Genomic DNA, 25242 nt, shown 5'->3' on the forward strand with positions numbered 1-25242 from the left:
CATGTTTGGAGCATTCTAGCAACAGCCCTAGTGCATGTCCCGGACGTATGTCTGGGACCCAAGGTGCCGCCCCAGGGCGACACCTTACGCACTGTGACTGTACTTCAACTGCTCATCTACATTTGAATAGTCTTACTATTACCTTAACTTAATTTCGTTATGTCTTGCTGTCCAGACAGCTTAAAGACCTGTGACAGTATATTTTCTATCTTTACTACTTTGTTACTTCATATATTTATTTGGAATTTTGTCATTACAATTATGGGCACCCATTGGTGATGCCCCATAAATACTTGGTTTGACATCTTTGTGGGCCCTGGCCTATTTTACATCATTATTTGTGACCACCTGGATAAATCCATCACTACTACTTTGTTTTTTCATAATTTTTTTTTAATTTGGGAATTTGTTATTACAATTATGGGCACCCATTTGTGATGCCCTATAAATACCTCATTTTTTATTTTTGGGGGCCCTGGCCGAATTTACAGCAGTATTTGTGACCAGACAGCCACAGGACCGACAGTATTTTTTCTATCTTCATTATTCTAATGTTTAATTTTTTTCGGATTTTATCATCACAATTATGGGCACCTATTGATGATGCCCCATAAATATTTGGTTTGTCATTTTTGTGGGCCCTGGCCGATTTTACATCATTAATTGTGACCACCTGCATCTCACAGAAACAAGGTGGTCACATGCTGAACAAAAGAACCGTTGCCTAGACAACGGCTTCACACTGCAGTCTATGTCACTGCCCTGCAGCTGCACAGTGGAGGATCGTTTCTCTCTGTGTATTACAAGGTAAGAATCTGATTGCAATCCTTCTCTTTGACCAAGTATGAGTGTAAAACACAGTATCTAATTGGATCTTTTATGATCCACAGATTGGTTTCCTTGTAAGCACGAGTGGATTTTCTCCATGCCTTTGTGCATAATGTCATTTACAACCCACTGCTGAGTGGGCATGAATGCAGGACATTCTGTTTTTCACCACTGACCACACCAATGAGGTAAATCCACACCTAATATTCTTTGGTTTCATTTATTTACCTTATAAACCACTTACGGCATTTTTCTTTTTCTTTTTTCTTTTTTGCTATTGATATTTACCCATGATGTAACATCTACTGATTGGTATGTTTTCTTTCATTCATTTTTTTCAATGTATATTTCGTTTGAAATTGTCACCATTATATGAATTTATGTCACATACTTGCATTTGTTATGTTATATACTTGCTTGCTGGACTATAATTAGACTCGCCCTGATGAAGGAAATAATTTCCGAAATGCATTGGCTTTTTTAGTCTAATACATGTGGATTGTGGCAACTGCTTCCTCACTAAAGATTATTAGTGATAGCTTTTTGTTTGAACTACTATGGATAAATCATTTTTGATATGAATCAGAAAGACTCATCTTCCTTTCTCTAAGAAGTATGGTATATTATGGATACTTGAACATATTGTCGTGAATCAGATATAAATACGTGCCCATCTTGGGCCCCATATGAGAGCGGTTGTGTGACCCAGTATTATTACTTGGTCTCCAGCGAGTGTTGCAATTATAAGTCCGGGTGTCTCCAGACTTGTCACAGCCAGCTCCTTTTCAATTGGATGTATATTCTTTTTTGAAATATTTGATTTTTACTTGAATATTCTGAACATTTTTGAATACATGGTGGTGCCCACTCTCTTCTCTGTTTGTTCCCTTTCCCTCCCCCACACAGCCCTCCCCCCCACACCAAACAGATTCCTGATTGTAGTACTTCTACAAAGGCTCATTTAAACTTAAACACCCCAAACCCCCAACCCAACTAACTGCCCAGCTCCATCCCTGGATCTCGGGCATCCCCGCGTTTGGCTCTCCCTTGCAACCCAATTCCGAGAACCCAGCAGGGTGTCACCTTACTAAGTGACCTAACTAAACTCTAAATGGGGGTATAAAGATCGGCCCCGGGAGGCTCCTTCCTCGCGCAGCAGTATCCGTGCACACGGATCATGTTTCCCACCAGCCAGGACGTACCTGCCGTCCAGCTGCATCAATGACTATAATCCAGTCCCACATTCCGCAGTCCCACCAATTCTCAAACTTCACTTATCTCGTCCGGCTCCATCTTCTTTCTGGATATTTGGCTCTTGGGGGCAGCTCTGCATATCTAGCCACCCTATGGCGTCTTCTGGAGTTTCGAAGAACAACATCTTGCTTTTATAAAAAACATTTAGCTTGGCCGGATAGAGCAGCATGTATTTGTGGCCAGCTTCCCGCAATCTCCTCTTAACCGATCCAAAGTTCATGCGGCTTCGCTGTACCTGCAGGGTATAGTCCGGGTAGGCAGTGATGCTCGCCGCACCTCGCTGTATTGTTCCCCCTTTACGGAAGTGTTCAAGGATTCTTTCTCGATCCCGATAATTGAGGATCTTGGCGATCATTGGACTGGGCGGGTTTCCCGGCGGTGGCCTCCTTGTCAGGGCCCTGTGCGCTCTCTCCACGGCAAATCCCTGAGAGAGGGTTCCCCCAGTGATTTCCTGTAGCAGCATGTTTTTGTCACGCTCACCTGATTCCCACGGGGGCGCTGGCCTGGTTTCGAGTGCTGATGCCTCTTCAATGGTGAAGCGCAGGGCTCTGAAGATGGATAGGACGTGCCCCTCTACTCTGGCTAATCTGGCTCGCAGGAATATCCTCCTGTACGTGAAAAGGGAGTATTACAATCTGGCGGAATAATGCTCGAGCCTCCCACTTCCTTCCAACCCTCCTCGATACCCTTCCACGATCCCCCGTGAAGTCTCACCTTAAGGTCTGAAAGGACGAGCTCTCCCTCCTGCTTCTGACGCAGGGGCGCGTTGAACCCAGTTACTTCACTGGATTGAGGTTGGATGGGAGTTCAGGTAAACTTGATTATACTGGTAAGGCACTGTAAAAGTTCAAAAGTTCAAGCTTTAAATAATAATGTTCATTGTCTTTTTCAGGTGATGAAAGAAGATTCCTTTGGAGACTTCTTGCAACAAAGCGCTAATGTTGATGTCTTTTCCACATAGGGGCCGGGGTTCGGAATGCCGGAGATATGGCGCCGACCCGAAGTGAAAAGTGCAGGTCCAGTAAAGATCTGGTAATGTTTTTGCATTCGCTCATCTAATGTCTGTCTTTTTTCCCCATAGGGAACGGGGTCCGGAAAATGCCTGGAAGCAGCAAGACCCGAAATGAAATGGGAATGACCCAACAGGTAAGTCTTAGAAGGAAACTGAGCTTTTCCTATTCCCTTCCTTCTCTCACCTTGTGTTCTTGTCTTTTTCTCTCTAGGCTCTGGGAAGTGGCTGCGAATCCGGATGATCGCTGCTGAAGATGGAGGCGCCCAAGAAAGTTGAGTGAAATGCAGCGCTGCAGCAATCGGAGCGAAATGCTTTTAAAAATGATGTCTTCCTTTTCAGGATCGTCGGTGAGATGTCTCCGTGATGCAGGTTTAGCAGATAAGGCCTTCTTCCTCTCCAATTCTCTTCTTATCACCCTTTGCAGGTGTCCCAGGATGCTGACAGGCGTGGCTGAAGTCCAGAAGCAGGAGCTGACACTGTGAGCGTCCAGCTGCTAGGTGCTGAACAACGCGAAGCACGTGTGGCTGTTCGGGTGGGGTTTAAATAGCTTTGGAAGAAGTTCCAGGTATATATCCTTCCACCGATCAGGTATGTATCCTTCCCAGACCACACCCGTGTGGAAAGTAGTCCCACAGGTAAAGTAGTCCCATTCAGGCCTCAAGAGGGCCTGGATGTAGCAGCATGGTCTGCATCAGGTAAGTGCACATAAAAACACTTGAACACATGTCCAGCTTTATGAGCCTGGCGCCTAAGGCGCCAGGACTGGGGTCCAACATGAGCCTGGCGCCTAGGGCGCCAGGACTGCGTCCAAAGGGCCCCAGCTTGGGCCCGCTGGAACTTCCCTGGGGGGGAATGATGCCTCCCTCTGGGGTTGCTGGGTCGGACCTGGCTCCTTGGAGGTAGGCATCATGACAGTTTTCCACGAACTCTGTCGGGTTGTGACCCTCAGCCCCTTCCGGCAGACCAACGATACGAATGCTGTTCCTCCAAGCGCGCCCTTCTGCCTCCTCCCCCCTACTCTCCAAATTGCCCACTCGTTGCACCAGGGCATGTAGCTCCCGTTTGTGTGCAGCAGAGTCCTCTGCGGTTGGTCCCATCTCTTTCTCCAGGGTCTCTGTGCGTTCTGCCAGGGTCCTAACATCCTGCCTGAGGAGGTTCACATCTTCCTGCACCGCCCCAACTTGGAGCTCCATCGCCGTTTTCAATTCCGTCACAGCCAATTGGAGTTTGGACTCCCAGGCCGCCTTCAGATCCGCGATTGCCTCAAGGACCTCCTGGTTTGTGCTCACAGCGGCCATTCCCCCTGCTAGAATCTTATCTTTGCTCCTGGCTCCTTCGGGGCCAGTCGGGGTTCTGGCATATTCATCCAGCATGGGCTGTTTAGCCTTTGTTCTCAAGGGCTTACTGGACATTCTTTCGGTTAGCGACAGCTTCCTATCCACACCTGTAAGTCCAGGGACGGCCTGTCTATGGTATACGGGAGGATCGTGCCCCGCACCCTGGACAGCGCTGTTGCCCGGCGATGTGCCCAAGCGTGGCTCCGCTCACAGTGGCCTCTTACCTTCCATAGAGCTTGACTCTCCACTGGCCACACTGCAGTTCACTTCTGTGGTCCTCTCAGGCCGTGGTCTTCGCAGCTTATTATGGGAAGGGTGTCCCGAGTTCCCCCTTCAACTGTCCTGGGACAAGTGTCTCCCAGCGCCTACCGTGCCAACTGCATTCCCAGATGGGCGACAATGTAGTGTGTTAGTGCTCTTCTGCCGCTGATTCAGGAGAAGTCTCTCGGGGGTTGGTATGGCCCCCTATGCTGTGGCGTTTGTATGGGCTTCCCTCCGGGCCCCTCTACCTGCTCAGTTGCAACAGTACCCGGCTGGTGAACAGGGGATTCTCCTCAGGCCATCGCCTGATGTTCACTGATGGGCTTTGGAGCAGAGCCCCTGCTCTATCAGCCCTAGGCAGACGTCCATAGAGGGGCGCAGGGCATCCCCCCACGCAGCTTCACTTCTCTCTCTGCAGAGCACCCTTCGTCAGCTGTTTGCACGGCCCCCCCCCACACCTCTGTTATAAGACTTTCTCTGTGCGTGCTGCGGGTGCATTTGATGTCCGTGTGTGCTCCGGTGGAGCCCTTCCAGCACTCCTGGGGCTCAGCACTCCCCAGCACGTCCTCGTAAGCTTGTGGCCACAATGTTACTACTCCTCTAGGTCCTCGCGCGTGATGCATCCGCCAACTGAGTCCCGCTGGCGCTTGTCACAATGTATCTTCCTCAGCATGCGCGGCCTCCCTCGCGTCTTCCGTTCAGGGCGCCGGCAGATCTAAACGTCCATGTTCATAGCCCGCATATAATGCCAGCCGTCTTCACCCAGGGGGCACTTCCCAACTCTGCGCGGCGCTCCGCTGCAGGTTTCTTTGTCCTCACTGGGGCCCGCTCAGCATACCTTGCGTGCCGGTTCCCTCATCCGTTCGCGCCTCTCCTCCTGCATTTACCGGGTCCCGCGCAGCTGACGGTGCCGGCATCCGCACCGGCGGCAAGCGTGTTGCAGACCTCAGCGACCCCTATCCATTCCTTTGTTCCGGGCGGACCGCCATTTTGTTTTATGTTTCGGCGAGACACGGCCTGTTGTTTTCAGTTCCAAAGTTCTGCGTGCCGGCCTCGATCCTTGCGATCCGTTCCGTATGTGTGCGGTGGGTCTTCATACAGCTGCTCCTTTGTTTCTAGCACTGATTACAACATTTCTCGCGTGTTTTTGCACGCGGCATCAAGGATCATCAGGAGCTCCATCTGAGACACGTCCTTTCTCATGGCTCTGTAGTCACGCTCCGTCCTTTTTGGTTTAGTTTTATTTGAAAAGAGAACGATCTTGCATTTCTCCCCATTGATCATGAGATTGTTCTCAATAATGTAGGCAAAAAATAGGTTTAGCTTTCTTTGGAGGCCTATTGCGGTTTTATCAAAGAAAATTAGGTTGTTGGTGAATTAGCTTTACATGACCCAGTTTAACTGGGAAGGTGGTTGCCTCTGACCAAAGTTTTTCTAGGTCGCTGATGTAAACATTGAAGCGGATAGGTGCCAGGACACAACCTTGTCTAAGACTCGCAAAGGTTTGAACTGGTCCTGACACTACCCTCTTTCGTCAACCTGATGTTAATGTGGGAAGGGGGCTTGGGCATTCCCTGTCTAAGGTCTTATTACTGGGCGCCACAGCTCAGGGTCTTAAATGACTGGCTCCACGCAGACCCTGCTCTGCCACATATTGGGAATGAGATCAGTTGCATGGGCGGAAGAACACTCCTCCCAGTCCTATATGGACCAGAAACCGCGGTGGCCGACCTGCCAGGGATGATACGGCAGATTTGTATGGTGTGGGGGGAGGCGCTCCAATACATCGGGTTGGGAGGGAGGCTGAGAATGGGACAACCCTTGTAGGAGAACCGGTATATCACTGAGGTCCTGACAATGGGCGACTTCCTGAGCTGGGAGGCCCTGGGGCTGCGAACCCTGACAGAAGTGGTACAAGACGGGCATGTGAAGCTGTTCGAGGCAATGCGGGAGGAGTTTGGTCTCCCTCCTGGAGACATATATAGATATATACAACTGAAGCATGCCCTACAGCCCAGTTCTCTGTCCTTTCAGACATTCCAGAACGCTCCCCCCTCGAGGTTACCGTTCTTTAAACACAGATCCTGGCAAAGCCCAAGTCAACGCTTTGCCAAGTGATCACAGTATTTGGGGCCCGGGATCTGGCCGGCCTGCGGGAAAAGTGGGAGAGATTGCTGTGCCCCTTGGAGTCGGAGGAGTGGGTGGAGGCACTTATGCTCTCACGCGACATAGGCATAGACGCCAAACTCGGGCTCATACAATACAAAATACTTCACCAGGCTTACCGCTGGTTAAATGAGGGCTGGTGGAAGACGCTGCTTGTTTGAAATGTCATAAGGTGGTGGGCTCCTTTTACCATATGCTTTGAGAATGTGAGGTTATACACACATTTTGGTGCAAGTGCATTAATGAAATGAACAAGGTCCTAGAGACTCTGGTTTTTCCGGAGACCAAAATGGCACTCCTGGGGATCTGGGGTGACGGAGACCACACACGTGCTGAAAAAACGTTCTTCGCGGTTGCGCTGGGCCTAATTAAAGAGGCTTGTTGCCATCACATGGGGAGTGCCAGAAGGACTGGCCCTAAGTAGATGGACCAACGAAATTAACGGGTGTGCGTTCCTCAAACGTATATATACACCGCCAGGGGTTGTCCTGGGAAATGCCTGAAAGTGTGGGTTAAATGGACTGGTGTTGTATGATGTGGAGGCAACTACGGGTTCCAGACTGGGGGACACTGATGCTGCCGTTGAACACCCCTGGTTGTTGCCATAGCATCGACGGTGCGTCGCCACAAGAAACTAGGCTTTGCCATCGACTACAAGAAATCCTCACTACAGCCATCAAGGAAACAAATTTTTCTTGGAGCAGAGTTCTCCATGCAGGAGCCCAAAGTGCGCCCATCTCTAGAAAGGTTGGACACACTCAGGGTGCTTCTTCCGATGTTCGCACCGGGCAGGTGGCTGATGGTGCACCACTGCAAGTGGCTGCCCGGAACAGTGGCATCTGGCATTTCATCCTGCACTGCACACTCCGCATGAAACCGCTGCAGGAGTTCCTGGCGGCAAACTGGTCCCAGGTATCTGCTCATGGGGGGAGGAGGGGGACAAAGTACAAATCTCTCTCGGGCTCTCCACACATCTCCAATGGTTGTCCAATGGGGCCAACATCAATAGAGGGAAGACATTCCAAGAACCGGCTCCCAGCAAGACACTTGTCGCGGACGCCTCCCTACAAGGGTGGGGCGCACATGTGGACCAGCTACACGCCAGAGCGCTATGGTCTCCCCACGAAGCCTCCCTCCACATCAATGTGCTCGAGCTCAGGGCGGTCAGTCCTTCCATACTCAAGGGACAGACGATCAAAGTCCTAACAGACTAGAATCACAATGTATTACCTGCGAAAGCAGGGAGGGACACAGTCCAAGACCCTGTTTGGGGAAGCGCAACGAACCTGTCACTGGGCCATTTCGCACAGCATCACCCTACAGGCGTTCCACCTTCCAGGAGTACAGAACCAAACAGCGCGCAGCCTCAGCAGGCGGATGTCATAGAGCCACGAATGGGAACTCACCCTCGCCATAGTGCAATCGCTATTTCGGTGTTGGGGCCGCGCATCAGTGGATTTATTCGCTACAACAAGAAATGCACAAGATAAGACAGCAGGACAACCCAGCAAAGGGTCAATGGGGGATGCATTCTTGTTCCCGTGGTACAATCTCTTCATGTGTGCTTTTCCACCCTTCGCAGACCTGCGCAGGACGGTGCAAATGATCCGGAAACACCCATGCAAGGTAATACTCATTGCCCCGAACTGGCCATGCCAAACCTGGTACTCGGACCTCGTCCAGCTCTTGGGGGACAAGCCCATCAAGCTCGGCTATCACCCAAACCTCATCATGCAGGATCAGGGGAAGATACTACATCACAATCCGCAGTGCCTCTGCCTAACGGCATGGCTCCTGAATTTGGGAAGTTCATAAACCTAACTATCTCTCAGGAAAGCAGAGGCATCTTGTCAGCAGTCAGGGTTCCCTCCACAAATAAATCATATAGCCTGAAGCGGAAACTTTTTTGTAGATGGTGTGAAGGCCAATGGGGCATCAACTGCCATACTGCCTCTCATTGGCAAAACAGGGCCTCACCCACAACTCCATACAGGTACACTTGGCGGCCATTTCCAGATGCACAAGTAGGAGTACGGGCACCCCCCTTATGGCAATAGTGTCGTCAAGCATTTCCTGAAATGTTTGGAACCTTTCCCCCAGCAAGACGGATCTCGCCGGAGTGAAGTCTAAACACTGTGCTGTCATGCCTCATGAAGCCCTTTGAACCTATGGCGACAACATCACTTCGATACCTGTCATGGGAAGTAGGCTTTTCTGGAGAGGCAGCACGCCGCAGATGTGTAGACCGGAAGGGTGGTCCAGCAACGCCTGTTCCATGAGGTGCACTCCCATGTTTGGGAGTTGTGAATTACTGGTTTTTACACAAACTACTTAATCTTTTCACAGCATGTGAATCTATGAAAGATCCAATACTGGAGAAGGAAAAAGCTTCTTACCTGGAGCTGTTCTCCAGCATTGGTATCTTTCATAGATTCACATGCGCCCTCCATCCACCCCAGAGTGTGAAAAGACTGCTCGCCCTCTGGGCGCTCATTACGGGGTCAGTATCTGAGGGGAAAAGGAGCAGGGGGAGGGGCTAGTGTCTAACTACTAGAGGTTGCATTTGGGACCAAAACCACCTATAACAAGGTTGACAACCTACAAAATAGTTGTTCTTGCTTTAGCAAGGCAAACCAAAGGGTAACCGAGGATTCCCAGTCTGACACCCGGGAATATTCACAGCATGTGAATCTATGAAAGATGCCAATGCTGGAGAAAAGGAGTTTACCGGTAAGAAACGTTCTCTTTCCCTTGTGTTAGTGTTGGGAAAGAGTTCATATTGTAGGTAATTTTCCTTCTATAGGCAACCCCCAAACTTTTTGCTGTTGTTTTACACCCTGATCTAGACTTAGCCAGAGAAGCGCAGCCTTACGCCGCACTCCTCTGGGCTTTTCGCTCACTTTGCACGGGGAAACTGACATGCCCTTAAGACAGTCAGTACTGGGAAACGTCATTTTCCGTAGTTCTTTTCTCATGTTGCAGCTTTCGCGCAACATGACACAAGAGGGCACTGTAAACTAAATTACTGCACTCTTGGGTCTCTAGTCATTCTACAAGCCCTAGAAACTCTCGATGGATTTATAACGAACTGTGCAAGTGTGTCACGGACGGGACTGGTGGCAGCGATAGTTTGTTTGTGTTTTGAACTCCTTTTTGCTCTGTTAACCGCGCTTCTCGCGTTAGACCAAAAGGGGTGGCCTGGCTTCCAAAATGGCCAGACCATGAGGTTCTTTGTCCTGTCCGCTGACCGTCTTGCCCCTTCCCCCAGGTCGAGCCGACCTGGGGCCATCCTTATTTGGGCATGTACTTTCCCACGAAACACAGATGCTTTTGCGGGCTTCTACAGGCCTGGTGTAAGCCTCCAGGATGTGGGCTGGGATGTCTGGTCCCAATACACATCCTGGGTGCCAGAGAGTCTAGTATGTCTTGAATGCCTGGGACCACCGTGGTCCCTGATAGGTCCACGTATGGTGTGAGTGTTTTACGAGCAGATCTCCCATTGGGCCCTCTCCGTTTTGGCGCGAAGGGACCTCTGGATAAGAGGATGCTGGAAACCCCACTACCATGTCGATCTCCTGAGTTCTCACGAAGGATAAGGAGCCAAGTATCCTGCAACTAAGAAGCTGAGTCGAGGAATCGCTGGTGACCCGCTGAAGGTTTGGCACCCTACACTGCTGTCGTCCTGTGAGACCCCTCTGCCTCGATCGTACGAGAAGGCCTGTATTGGTGCTTTGACCCTTTAAAATAGTGGGAACAACTATTCTCGGCATCTTCATCAACTCCTGTACATATGCCTACGGAAGCGTCCCTGGACCATCCAGCGGACTGACCAGCCTACACAGGAACCTTGCTCTGTCACTGCCGTCAGGCTGCTGCTAAATTCCGAGCCCTCGACACTCACACGATTCGTACACTTGGCGTTCCCAGGTCTGAAGTGAGAAGTGTACAATTTGACTGGAATACACGCGGCTACCGAGTTGCCCTGCTGAGGTAACAAACTGTGCGTGTTCGCTGCATTTGGGACACCCTCGACCCTGAATTCTGCTGCCGTGGAATCTACACGGCGCCGAGACGTCCCTCTGATGGCATCTGAACCTGCCAGCGAAGAAAGTAACCCGGAGAAGCCCAGGTCTGCCTGCATCGGGGACCGGTGAGTAGTCAATACCCTGAACGGGTCGCCCTCCTGCAGGAGCCTGTGGCTTTCCCCCGCTGTTGAAAAACAGCACCCCTTTTTATGTACTCGCGCCCTGCTTCTGCCCCCAAGTGGAGGCCGCGCTTGAGTAGTGGAGGTCGGTTTGCCATAGTATGTTCACCTCTCTGAACTGCCTGGTTTCCCCGAAGAGAGACTCCTTGGCCCGTTGGCACCCGCGTGTGCAGGTACTTTTGAGCACAAGGCCCCACTCTTCGTAGGGCTCGGGCTTCCTTCTAGTTAGGTGATCTCCGATGTCGAACTGGGCCTAACTATTACTTGCACTGCCCGTTTTTCTCCCCATCTAGGTGGTCTGCATATTTCGTGCTTCTAACTCGTTAGACCCCTCAGTCTTGTATATATATTGTAATGATTGTGATGTGTTGGTTTACTTGAGTTTTACCGTGATTCTTTACTATGGTTGATGTTACAAAGGCCTGTAATAAATGTGTTTATATTTTTAATATAACACCTGCCTGGAGTAATTTGTAAGTGTCCTTGCTTTTTGTGCTCATTGCGGGCTTTCCGTCACCCTCACCCCTCTTGAGACCTATTCTTGACCGCCGCCAGCGCTACCCTGATTGGTCTGGCTTGTCCAGAGGTTACCCTGTTCCAAGAAACTAGGCTGGCCTTCTGGACCCCTGCCCCTCCAGGACAGAGTTCAGAAATCCATCTTAACAGTTAGTGATAATTCAAAGAAGCTATTCAACAGTTTTATTGAGTTAAGTAAATGTGTTATTATATTTCAGGTTACTCTACCCAGGTTCGACGACCAAAAGGTGAATGGAATGAAAGAAACAAAGGGACTTTTTACCAATGTTATCCTATGAAGGACAAGGGTAGGGGGGGACTGTGTTTACTTACCCCATGACTCAGATTTTCCCGATGCCCTGAGACATCGTCTGCATGTTGCTAGGGGCTTGTTCTTTCGCCATTGGTTCCAGTGAGTGATGCCCCGGAGTTGCGGGCTTGAGGACTCTTCTAGTAACTGCAGGTTGCAACCTTTGGCGATCAAGTCATGCAAGAAACGCTGATGCAGGCCTCCTCGGGATACTTCACAGGTTGGAGAAAGAGAGTTCCAGTGACTGTCTCCGCACACAGGTGATGACAGGCATCCTTCCAGTTCGCGGTCACAGGAGCTGCTCCAGGACAGGATCCCTTGATGCTGGGATGCTAAAATTCGGTGAGAACTTGACTTGTGGTATGAGCTGGCTACAATTTCCGTGCTTGAATGCAGAACGACGTCACTTCTGGCGAGGTAGCTCACAAAAGAGCTGGTCAATCCACCGGGCTGGCTAGGGACACATCCAAAGGCTCAGTAGGGTGGGATCCTTGAAGATTTTGAGACTAGTTCGTCCCAGTAGCCCATGGGCGGAAGCACTGCTCAGGGTCTTCGGAGATCAGGTAGTTGCACAGGTCTTCACCGGGCCAGACACAGGAAGTGATGTTTGGCCACTTCAGGAGTCTTCGAATCTTCAGCAGGCTGTGCCTCAAGGGATTCTTGGCTCCAACGATGATCTGAGGAAATGGCTGCAGAGGTCCTCTTATACAAAATCTGAGCTGGAAGCCAGTCCAAGCCCTCAAATGGGAAGGATCTGCACCATTCAAACAGCGAGTAGTTGTTCAATCCGGGGCAAGTACTGGTATCACCTTTGCCCCACACCTAGAGACACTGGCACCACGGATGTGGAGTGCACTGGACAGTCGCACCCCATTCCTGGGTCACACACATACAAAGGCATTACTAGCCTGCAACCGCAGCAGCTTTATCTGGCAAATGCATGACCTTATAAGGGATTTCCTGACCTTGCAAGGCAGTAAGAAGGCTAAACAACAATATAGCCAAAGAACTAGTGAACAATCTCATCCGATATATTTATATTTTCAAATTTGTTTATTGGCATTTGTTATCATACATTCACACATACCAAGAGGAATGTGTCTTTAGAAGAAGAATTAACGATATTACATAATAAACAATAACATTTTTACTTTTGTAACAGTAACTTAACAATGTTTAACTGTCTCCTAGTGTCATGATCTCTGCTTCCAAAAGATCAGGACTTGCCCGACTCCCTTGGAAGCAGACCCATAACCTCGGTTCCGAGTGCTAGCCAGTCCCAATTGGGACCTTTTGGACCCTGTCCTGGCGCCAGTGGCACCAGGCTCATAAAGATGCCCAGTCCCAGCGCTGGAAGCGCCGGGCTCATAATGCTTGGGTGGACTTACCTGCAGCAGACCATGCTGCTTACCTACCTGCCAGTTGAACCCCTGATCCTCTTCTGTTTGGGACTACTTTTCCTGTTGGGTGGGGCAGGAGCCACTCCCTAGGTTCAGAACACTGGAACTCTTCTGGAAAGCAGGAACTCTTTTCTTACCTAGGCGTGGCTGTGGAAGGAGACACCTAAGCACTACAGGAGGCTATTTAAACCACACCCGATGGATGAATCTTGCTTTGCGTTATTCTGCATTCTCTGCAGCAGAACGCTCATCGTGTCTTCTGCTTCTGATCCTGGGCCTAAGGGAACAAAGGCTTACCATCCTGGAATCCAGTCTTCAGCAGCACCTGTAAAGACAAAGAAAGAACAGGTTAGCACTACGGTCTTCAGTGGCAGCGCATCTCTTACCTGGTCCATCGGCTGTCACCAACGCCTCGCGCTGCATTCCGGCATCTGAAAGACAAAGGCTTACCTACTCTTCGCATGCTCCGGAGGTCTTCGCACTGCATTCCGGCATCTGAAAGACAAAAGCTTACCAGCTCTTCGCACGCTCCGGAGGCCTTTGGCGCTGCATCCCGCATCTGAAAGACAAAAGAAGGTGCATTTAAAGACATTGGGCAACTTTATTACTCACGTGCCATTACTCCTTCCCACGCCGAATCCAGTGGGTATTCCAGCACCCTTCAGCTTCTCTAAAGCTCCGAACTTGTACCTGCAAGATAAAAGGGACAGTTAGTGCGCATCGTGAAGCAGGCTACAAGCGCTTACTTACGTGCTTCCAGGCACTTCTATTCCTCACGCGGGTTCGATCCTCAACTCTCATCAGCCCGCCATCCGCCATCGCCGGAACCCTGCAAAACAAGAGATATCATTACAAAAGACTTTTAAGACATTTGAAGTGCCCAGAACTTACCGTTCGTGCAGTTAACGACGGACAGCAGTCCTCTGAGGTCAAGAGGCCTGCACCCTTATCCAGTGAAGAAACTGGTTACGGCACCCTGCCCCGAGGCAGATGGAGAGCTCGGCGTTCACTTACCTAAGGTGAGGGCGTTAACCTTTGGGGTTCTACAGGAGAAGAGAAAGGGAAGAGGAGAGAGGCACCCAATAACCCCAGTTCATTAATCCCATATTTTCTATCTGCAGACATCTTACTCTTCGAGTCAGACATACAGTGCACAGAGGTCCAGCCCAAAGAGCCAACCGTGTGTTACACATCACCTTTGAAGATACGGCATTCACCCAGTCAAGACCGGCGCCTCTGCGGGAATCAGGTGAGCGTTACACCTAGTCACTATGACTTAACTCAGTCTATTGTTGAGGGGCAAGGTGGGGTTTTTGTCCCGGGGGGGAGGGTCTCAGGGTTCGAGGGACTACCCCAAGGTTACATGTTTCTCTCCAGTGAGTGTCCTGTTCGCTGGATACAGTATGGTCTAAGCAATGTTCATTCATGGGGGTTTATCGTCCGAGGGGTAAAGTATGTTTCTGGTTATTTCTTTCCATGCCTCCAGGGTTGTGCTTGATTCATCAGTTGACCTAGTAACACTGTCTTCCCATGCGTTGGTTTCTGCATTAATCCATCTTTCTAGTTCACTGCGCCAGGCGTTGTAGTTTGGCCCTGCTGGTTTCTTCCAAGACATGGCAATGTGCCGTTTGGCTAATGTAAACGTTAGGTCCATGAGTTTCACCCTGTGTGAGTTTAGCTGGTCTGAGATATGTTCCCAAGAGGCACTCCTCAGGGGACCACTCGTAGTTGGAGGTGCCAGCCTTCTCAAGTGTCTGTTTTATTTTCCTCCAGATGGTTTGCACTTTGTGGCATTCCCAGAACATATGAAGTAGGTCTGCTTTGTCCGCCCCACACCATGGGCAATTGGGACTCATTTGTTTTTTTGATTGTGGCTAGTCTACAGGGGGTCAAATACGTTCGGTGAAGCATGTTTAATTGTATGAGCTGAAATCTATGGTTTCTAGATACAGTTTTAGGATGTGTCAACGCTCTATTCCATTCGCCGTCTGACAATTCCCGTCCCAAGTCTGTTTCCCATTTCTTTTAGATTGTCGCACTTTTTGGGTTGGGAGTGTTGCTGAGTAGTCTATATATCTGGGAGACCGCTTTCTGTCCCTCTCCTAGGTTGTATAGTAGAGTCGTGAGGGGGTCCGACTCTGGTTCCTGAGGCCAAGTGTCCCATTTTTTTTTTCTGTTTCTCCTATCCTACGGTACCAGAGAAATTGGTCAGTGTATATGCCATCCTTCCTTTGCAATGATTCAAACTCCCTGAAGGAGCCCTCATCATATAGGTCCCCCCAAGTGTATACACTGGTTTTCTCCCAGCGCCTGAAGTGCGGCAAGTCTGCTGCATTTTGCACATGTCCTGGATCATAGGTATTTCCGGAGAGTATGGGTGCTTAAGTTGGTTTATTGACTTCACTCTTTGCCAAACTTGCCTTCCCAGAGTAGCTATGAGAGGTTTGTCTCCCAGCAGGTGGTGTGGCGCCCAGATAAGTTCCTTTAGTTGCACTGGAGAGATCATGGATTGCAGTAAGGAGGTCTCAGATGTAGGTTCATCAGACAACGATTTGGAGACAAAGCTAAGTTGGGCAGCCAAATAATACTTCTCGAGCTTCGGGAGTTGAATTTTGCCTTGTGAATATGGTAATACTAGAGTGGAGTGTGCTACCTTGTGTCTATTCTGCCCCCAGAGGAATTTGCGGACAATTGTCTCAAGTAAGCGAAAGAATGAGTTTTTAATGTAGTAGTGCACGTTTTGGAATTTGTACAGGAACCTGGGAAGGACAATCATTTTGACCACAGAGGCTCTAACCATTACTGGTAGGGGGAGTTTCGCCCAAAAACCTATCAATTTACGCAATGCGGGTATCGCCGCTTTCGTGTTGTGTTCGTTCATCAGTTCCGGTGTGTGCATTACTTGAATTCCAAGGTAACGGAACATTGTAGTCTGCCACTGTATTCCCAGCACCGGAAGCCCCTCCACTCCTCTGTCTTTGAGTCCTGCCAGTGGAAACGGGCCAGATTTTGCTCTGCTGAATTGTATACCGGAGACCTTGGAGAAATTGTCAAGGACCTCCAACATTGTTGGGATATTAAGGTGCAGGTCTCTGACGTACAGCAAGATGTCATCCGCATAGAGTGAGATGATGTGGTCTACCCCTCCCAGCCGTATCCCTGCATCAAAAAATGGTTTCCTAAAATAGATAGCAATGGGGTCTAACCTGAGGATGTAAAGCATGGGAGACAGTGGGCATCCCTGTCTAGTACCCCTGCAAATGTCCCACGCATCTGACACATTTTCCCGTTTTTACCCGGGCCGTTGGCTTAGTGTCGAGTATTTTAAACCACCTAATAAACCCTGGGCCAAATCCAAATTCCTTTAGGGCCATCAGCAACCATTCCCAATATATAGAATCGAACGCCTTAATGGCATCTAGTGACAGCAAGGCATAGGACTCCGTGCCTATGTCCGTTTGTTCGATAATGTGCTGAAGTCTGCGCAGATTCATGGTTGTGTTGCGGCCTGGCACAAACCCACACTGGTCCGGGTGAATAATGTCTCCTATAAATCTGGACAACCTTTTGGCTAATATGATGGTCAGTAGTTTAACATCATAGTTGAGCATGGCCAGGGGACGGTACGAAGCACATAGTTCGGGTGGTTTGTTTGGTTTAAGGACTGGGATCACCATAGTCTCTCTCATGGTGTTAGGCATAGCTCAGCGTTCGAATGATTCTTGAAAGACCTCTTGTAAGATTGGTGTCAGGGAGGGGGCCATACGTCTTGTAGAACTCTGGGGGGGAGCCCATCACTGCCCGGGGCCTTGCACGTAGCTTGTGACTTAATAGCTTCAGCTATATCCTCTATCGTGATGTCAGCGTCTAGGGATTCGGTTTGCGCGGGGGACAACTTGGGCAATCCTATTTCCTCAAGGGTGTCTTATCTGGTCTGGGGGTATACTAGCGCTGTGTGAGTACAGATGTGCATAATAATCACTGAAGATATCATTTATGCCCTGTTGGGTTTGGTGTATGTTGCCATTCTTGTCCTGCAATGTAGTGATTGTGTGTCTAGGTTGTTCCCTCCTCCAGAGCCAAGCCAACAGTCTACTAGGTCTGTCTGCTTCCATGTGGGCCCTGTTGGTTTTAGTGGCGTAATCAAACTTGGCCAGTCTGCCCCAGGCCTTCGTGCATTCGTTTTTGAGGGTTCTGAGTTTGTCCTCCCGTTGTTGTGGGCCTAATGGACTAGTGTCAAGCCTCTCAATCTCCTGTTCCCCTCTCGTTAGTTCTTCTCGCAACTGTTTTCTTATGCCATCAGCTTTTGCTATGACTTCACCCAGCACCACTATCTTCAGGGCCTCCCATATAGTGCTCACATGGTCCACGCTACCCGTATTCAGTTCTATGGAGTCTAGTAACTCATCCTTGAAAGCTTGATCTCTCAAAGCTTCCACCGCATTCGCCACATGGGAATAGGAGGTCTGGGGCCAACGTGGTTCCATCCCACTATCAATGGGGAATGATCAGAGATCGTTCTCCCCAGGTATCTCGCGTCTTCCATTTGGGGCAGGTGTTCCCTACCTACAAAGACATAATCTAGTCGTGTGTATAGATTGTGGGGGGACGAATAGTAAGAGTAGTTGCGTGTCTGGGGGTGTAACTCTCTCCACACGTCGGCTAGGTCTAATCTTTGTGTCATTGAATTCAATGCAGTCGTGGCCACTGAGGGGCCTTTAGGTAGAGGGAAGGATCTATCCAGATCTGGGTCGTGCAGACAATTGAAATCTCCCCTCCATATGAATAAGCCATTTCTATGTTGCCTGAGTTTGGTATACATTGAGTCCAGGTGGGTTGGAATGTTGGTATTCGGTAAGTAGGTGTTCACTACACACACTTCTTGTTGTCCAATGTGCCCCCATAGTATCACAAATCTACCCTCAGGATCACTAATGGATTTGGTTAGCTGAAATGGGAGTTGAGGATGGATCCATGTGTATACGCCTCTCGCATACTTGGAGTAGGCAGTTCCAAATCCCTGCCCGCCCCAATGTTCCTGGAATTTGGCCATTGACTCCATTGTACAGTATGTCCCCTGCAGTAGTGCTATCATTACCCCTTTCCTGTGTAGGTAGGACTTGATTCTGTTTCTCCGGAGGTAAGTGCCAAGGCCCCTCACGTTCCATGTCATTATTTTAGTTCTCATAGCCATGTCGCTCTATGGATGCCGCTTGGGTCTCTGTAGTATCCCGGGTGGGGCCCTCGGAGTTGGGACTGCGTAGTGAGGGGCTTCTTTCAATCGGCCGAGCCTTCGCACTCGCATCCACCATCCCTCTCCCCGCTCCTGTCACAAAGCAATTCGGAGACTTACCAACTTTGTTAACTGGCATTACAACAAATAGGCTGAACTGCCTAACAGCAAACTGCCCCCAGCAGTTGCAATGGACGTGCAGCGCTCATGGGCTCCCAAGATTTCTGAGCCTCTCCAGGCATTCCGGCGTGGGCATTGTACAGGAATATGACCTGCACATATCTCGTAGGGGTGGGCCATTAATATGTCCGCTTGTGGTTTCCGGTACTCCTGTCCGATGCAGCTATCTATGTGCTGTGGACCCAAATGCACATTAAGAGTCTACGTCGAGCTTTAGTGTAGGATCCGCCGCCGGTATTTGTAGAATCAGTTTCTTGTTTATCTTTTGTCTGTGTTTGGAAGTTCCTCGTCATCTGCCAGATTATTGTGTTCGAGCCACATGTTTGCTGCCGCTGGGGATTCTAAAAAGACTGCTTTGCCTTTATAAAGGACTTTGAGGCGAGATGGTTAGAGCAGCATATATTTAAGATTGTGTCCGCAATCTTGCCTTCACTGGAATAAAGGAGTTCCTAGCGCGTTGCACTGCAGGGGTATAGTCAGGATACATGACTATTTTGGAGTCTTGTTTTCTAATCACTCCTCCTTCTCTGGAGTATCTCAGAATTATTTCTCTGTCGCGGAAATTAAGGATTTTAGCTATCATCGGTCATGGGTGCGAGCCTGGTGGTGGGCGCTTTTCAAGGGATCTGTGGGCCCGTTCCACTGACAAGCCTTGCGAGAGTTTACCCGCACCAATTTCCTGTTGTAACAATGTCTCTATGAAGTTTGTTGGGTCCGGGCCTTCTATATCTTCGGGAACACCGAGGATCCTGATATTATTGCGCCGAGCGCGTCCTTCTGCGTCCTCGGGCGCACTTCCAGTCTCGCTACTTTTAATTCCAGGTCACGGACCTGTATTTTCAATTTTGTGGTATTTTCTACATTTTCCTACAGGGTAGCTTCATTGGTATTCATTCGCCCCGTTAAGTTGCGGGCGTCTTGGCGCATAAGTTGCATGTCCGCTTTCACTTCATCAATCCTGTTTTCAATGGAAGTTCGGAGCTATGCTATGGCCAGGAGGACCTGTGTGTTGTCAGGCACAGCTTCCAGACATGATGGTCCGCTATCGACTGCGGATTCAGATTGCGGCAGTTGTTTGGGCTTTACCATCGTGAAGCAGTCCATTGTGGTTTTGGATTTGGCCTTGGGTGGCGACATCACTTTCCTTAGAGACGTACAGTCTCCACAGTCCGATGGGCACCAATGTGGTTTCAGCGACTTTGCTTTGCACTCTAAATGGGACACTTATCCGGCGATCGTTAGGTTGTGTCTAGCTAGGCTTCCTTATCCGTGACTCTGTAGGCATTACTATCGTCTATGGTGCGGCTGTGCATTGCAGTAGTTTCCGGCAAGCTATCAGATCAGGGAAAAAGCCCAAGAAGGGGGTGCACGTGTAACGGTCAACCGGGGTTGGGCATAAGGGAGGCCGCCCAGCTTTCACGGTTCTGTCGTTCAGTGCGTAATTTAGGCAGGCCAGCGGCAAATGCTTCTCAGCCCCGGTTGTCACATGTGGGATAGCAATGGAAGAAGAGGTCAAGGATCATGCCTCGTGGGCCCTTGTTGGTGCAGGGACTGTTCAGTTCTAATTTATAATCTTGCTGCACTGGACAGCGTTGCCAAGGTATTTTAGTTTCCCCTTTTTAAAGATTACATGTGCAGCTGTGCACGTCACATGGTTTCAGCCAAGTTATTAGTTCCGCTCGCCTTGTCCTCCCCTCGCACTGGTCGGGGCGCTCTCCTTCTCTAGCAGCAGCGGGAAGCCAACCTTGAGTAGTAAGAGCTGGAGGGTCCAGCGCAGCCACTCACTGTCATGCGCACGAGGGCCCGTGCCAGCCGCCGCTCTCGACCTGCTTGTTACGCGGGCCGGTCAATGTAACCCCGCTGTGGGCCACGCGGGCTAGTATCGTTCTCCCACGGACCAAGTTTACAACAAGCGGCGAGTGCTAGCGCCACTGTGTTCCGGGCTCTCCACTCACTCCCAGATCCAGCGGAGCACCCATCCGTATGAGCTCGGGTGGCAGAGGGAGGCTCGTGTCACTAGTCTCCAGCCCCGTCTCCCGCTTAGTTGTCAGTAGTAGCGGTGCCGCCCGATGCTCGTATGACCGAGGCCGGGACCCGTGGTGGTAATAGGGTCTTTGCATGGAGGGCAGGCAAGGATAGTTCCCTCAAGTTTCGCCGCAGTCCCACCGTTCACCTAGCGGCTCCGGGGGCCGCGCGAGACTCCGCCATCTTGGGTGTGCAGAGGCGCTTCTTCGTTCCACTTGTTTCTGGTGTCGCTGACCCCGTTTTCTTTCGGAGGTCGGGTCGCAGCTGCAGGGAGAGGTTCTTCTTTCAGCAGGTTCTGATTTCACAGTGGTTATTTGGTTTTGTCAGCAGAGTCCATAGTGTTCACTCGGAGGCGCAGGGAGTCACGCGGGGCTCCGCCATCTTGGGTGTACAGGGGCGCTTTTTCTCCCTGCTCGTTTCTGGCGTTGCCAGCTCAGTTTCCGTTCAGGATTCGAGTCGCTTCGGTGGATGGAGGTTCTTCCTACAGCAGATGTTTTTGTGATGATTGCTTGGTATCATCAGTTTAATTCAGGCGGTCAAAGGATCGCGGACAGGAGCTTCCCTAGTGTGCGACTTCACAGCATGCGTGCTGGCCACGCCCCCCCGTGAACAATCTCATGACACCAGCCACATATGCACTCTAAAAATAATGCAAAAATATATCTGCTGCCCCCAGCTTGTCTTTAGGCACATACAAAAGTAACCAAAAATCTGAAGTGTAAAAAGCTAGGGTGTTAAAAAGTTCACAACTTCAAAAGGGAAACTGAGTTTTCCAGTACTGATCGGTTTGCTCATAACAATGAGCAAAGTGCAAGGGAAGTGAAGCAGAATGCTTAACTTGCCTTTAAAAATTCGGAACATGTTCAAAAACAGAGCAGAAAGAAAGGGGGTCCATAGAAACTATGGAGGGAAAGTTGCAAAAAGAGTAATCTTTCCTAACACTCAGTCGCACCTCCCACCCCACCTCAAACACCCATCGGTTTACTGTCCTCACTGTTTTTCGAGCACTTTCCACAGATGGTTATCTTTTCTCCAGTTATGATGTTTACAAAATCATTATTTGGATTCTAACGTTAGCCTCAAGAGGTGTTTTGCCCACACTTTGTTAGAGTATATAAAGAGATTTATATTGTATAAATCTAACTCTCTAGGGACTGGATGCTGCACAAGGGGAACAATACAAGTCCTCATGTTTGCGCCAAGCTGACGTCTGTGTGTTCAGGCAACACTTCATAAGCACCTGAAGATTAGGGTTTTCAGTTTCTAAATTGTTTGGTAGAGGGAGCTTTCTTTATGCCAGTCACTAGGTTGTTGTAGATGTTTTAGTAATAGGAGAATGTCCGTTTTTAATCATTTTTGTCTGTCCTGCGGTTCTTAGTCTGGAGGAGTCTTTTCTTTCATTGGTGCATAATGTTTGAGTGTAACAGCTGCGTAGTTTGGTCAGCTGGAGTTCATACTTTTTTTGAGGCGTGTTGTCTTGAAGAGGAGTACTTGAAATGGGATTCACTGAAGTGGTCTCAAGACCAGAATGATGTGATGGAAACCTTGAATACCAGTGATGAGCTTTGTGGCCTGATAGAAAGCTTTCAGAGCTGCCATAGTGGCCACTGGGATGCTTGTTGGAATAGAAATGCCATAGTCAGTGGGAGACCAAGACTTTACAGTAGTATGGAAGCTGGCAGTGGGGAGGGAAGGTCCTGACTTTTGCAAAGGAGTCAGAGCCGTTACCAGACTGATTTTCTTTTTGTGTGGTGTGTTTGTGTCTATTGAGAGATTGCTGTCTACAGGGACGCCATGGGAGAGTGTATGAAGAGAGTATGGGCCAGAATACATCCGATTGTATTGCTGAGCGCAAATTGTGGATTGGTTAGCCAGGTTACAGAGTAGGATTAACTGTTCTGGTAGGCTTGAGGTAGCTTTTTTACTTCAATGCTTGAATGAGAGGGAGGTTATGTGTGAGGAAGTGAATGTCCTTGTCTGTGCAGATAAACAGGGACATGTGTGGGTCATCTGCATATTGTGGGTGTTGATGTTGACGGTTGAGATACCCTAAGAGTTCCATGTAGAAGGAAACTTATTGTACACTGCAAGACGTTGGGTAATGCCTAGATGGCAAGATATTGTCTGTTGGCGAGACAAAGAGTGTAACCAGCGAAAAACGAATTCATTGACACAAGGGCGTTTGAGGATGTTGGGACGGGTGTCATGTCAAATGAAGGGGAGTGATTGGTTAAAACTAATAATGGGTCTCCTTTATACAGGATATGAAGTGCATCATGGATGGCGTGGGTGCTGCCCGTTAGCATGCGGCATCTAGGGTGGACACATGACTGGTAATCCGGAAGCACATTTTGTTGGCAATTGTCTTGTGGAATTTGTGTGGCAACTTTTAATTCAATGATTTTACTGATGAAAGCCAGGTGTGTGATTGGCCAATAGTTTGCCAGTGTGGCTGGATATGGTGGGTGTTTCTTTAAAAAAGGAAGGCTCTAACCAGTAATCAGTTATTGATGGTTCCTTGTGAGATTGAGGCGTTGACGGTATAAGAGGGATGAGTGTTTCTCCTACGATGATTTTGATAAGGCTGCGGGTTGTCACTTTATTCAATGGCTCGGATTGAGTTGGGAATGGTTCTGTGCTTTCAGTAAAACGGCTTTAAAATTAGTAATTTTGGCATATTGTGTGAGTAAATGGGATGCAATTTGAGTGTTGGTTGCTGCGTTATGTTTTATTTTGACAGTATATTCACAATTTGAGTACAGGCTCTAACCATGCTCGTTGCAGTACGTTTTTCCCTTTATCCAGCAAGTTTTACACTTTGAATTTATTATTGGTAGCCTAAACTTGCTGAAAAATGTGTACGCTATTCTATACTTTATACTAAATGTTAGAGCAGAAAAAGCTAATTTCCTGCAGAAGCGACTGTTAGCATGTACATGATAAATTCCAAATGTAATGCATAAAATGAATTTGCGATTTTAATTGTTTTCCACATTGCTTACTGTTGAAATAGTCACATCGGTCATCTCCAGTCCTCTTGTGCTTTGATGACATGTTTTCGGTCTCCTGCACACTCTTCTCAGTGTGTGCACTCGCCTCCTTTTTTGTGTCAGTGGATCTTACAACACCCCTTTGATCTCTTGCTCACCTAGCACATCGTACTTCACAGGTGCTTTTGGTAGTAAACTTCAGCAGCCAGCACTTATAAAGTCCTGATGCCAGTGTCTGCTTCTTTGCTGACCCCTTTAGAGCAGTCAAGTTGCCGGCCATATCCAGTCAAATGCATTGCAGGCAGTGCATGGTATCCCTTGGCAGAGTTGGGCGATAACCTTGGCTCTGTAGTTGAATGAGGCACTCGGGCTAAGTGGATTCCCTGCACGGGCCCTCCCACTAGTGAGTTCTGCCCTGCCTCCCGAGCTTCAACCATTCCTTTCTTATTGATGCTTTAATAGCCTGTGCTGCCGAGGAAGCGGGCAGAGACAAAAGTAGTGTGGGTGGTTTTCGAATGCTATTTAAAAAAGAATTATGAAATTGAAGTAAAGTGGGGGGTTTTTATATTAATTGAACTGTGATCGAAAACAGCCTTGCTGATTAAAAAAAATGCATTCTACAAATAAAGATTTTTTTTACACTTTTTTTTTTTTTTTAATTTTACCTTTAGGGATATGGCAAAGCTGATCATTCTGTGACTGCAGAGAAACTGAAGACAGCATTTAAAGACTACGATGTTACTTGGTCCGATGACAAAAAATGAACTTTGTAGGACAAATCAGTCCATAATGCTATAAGCGTCTGTCTCCTTTGTGGCTAAATAGTGCATTTCACTTATGTTTGTGGTTCGTATGTTACTTAATTGGACTATTATTTATCAGTTATTCAAAATTCCGTTGTGCCGAAAAGGAAATGCATTCGAAAATCTAGTAGAAAGTTCTCTTCCAAGGTATAACTGTTACTCTTTTGAAATGTGTTACCATAATTGCGTATGTTTCCTTTACTAAACGTTTATTAATACGGTATAATTATATACAACCCTTACTATGTTTACGTTTTTAAATCTACAGTGCTTCTTTAGAACGGCTTTTCCATAATCAAAAATCCCGCGAAACATTACTTTCCTCTCCCTAGGAGGTAACGCATTTATTAAAATAAGTAAAGCAATGTAATTGTTGACATTGTATTGTAAGTGCATATTTGTGTGCTTGAAATATATTAATTAGCCTGGAACTGCAATCACACAATGATTTATATTATATTGACCGTTTTTTTTGTTGAAAAATGTTCATATTAAAATATTCTCGCAAATTTAAAATAATTGCCTTTACCATTCCATGTCTTTACGATGTAGTGCTTCTTGAGCGTGGTGTCGGGAGCTTTTATATATGTCCAAGTACAACCTGTTTTCATGAAGGTTATGTGCATTGGTAACAGCTATTATAGAAAAACGTTGATGAGGTTATCATTGAGCTGACCTTAAGTGTTTGAACATTTAAATGCAATTAATTGGATACTCGTAAGT

The 25242-nt window shown here is 48.5% G+C and overlaps 1 protein-coding gene across 1 annotated transcript in view; it reads left to right on the forward strand.

The window, feature by feature from the left end:
• LOC138535513 (14 kDa phosphohistidine phosphatase-like) overlaps window positions 1–25038 on the forward strand; it is a 215298-nt gene extending 190260 nt beyond the window's left edge. The window contains exon 3 of the mRNA XM_069641301.1: window positions 24388–25038. Coding sequence (XP_069497402.1) covers window positions 24388–24480 — 93 coding nt within the window. The 3' untranslated portion in view covers window positions 24481–25038. The remainder of the gene's footprint in view (window positions 1–24387) is intronic.
• Window positions 25039–25242: the final 204 nt, after the last annotated feature.

Source organism: Ambystoma mexicanum, chromosome 1q, assembly GCF_040938575.1.
Source record: "Ambystoma mexicanum isolate Mex_15411 chromosome 1q, UKY_AmexF1_1, whole genome shotgun sequence".
NCBI classification, from domain to species: domain Eukaryota; kingdom Metazoa; phylum Chordata; class Amphibia; order Caudata; family Ambystomatidae; genus Ambystoma; species Ambystoma mexicanum.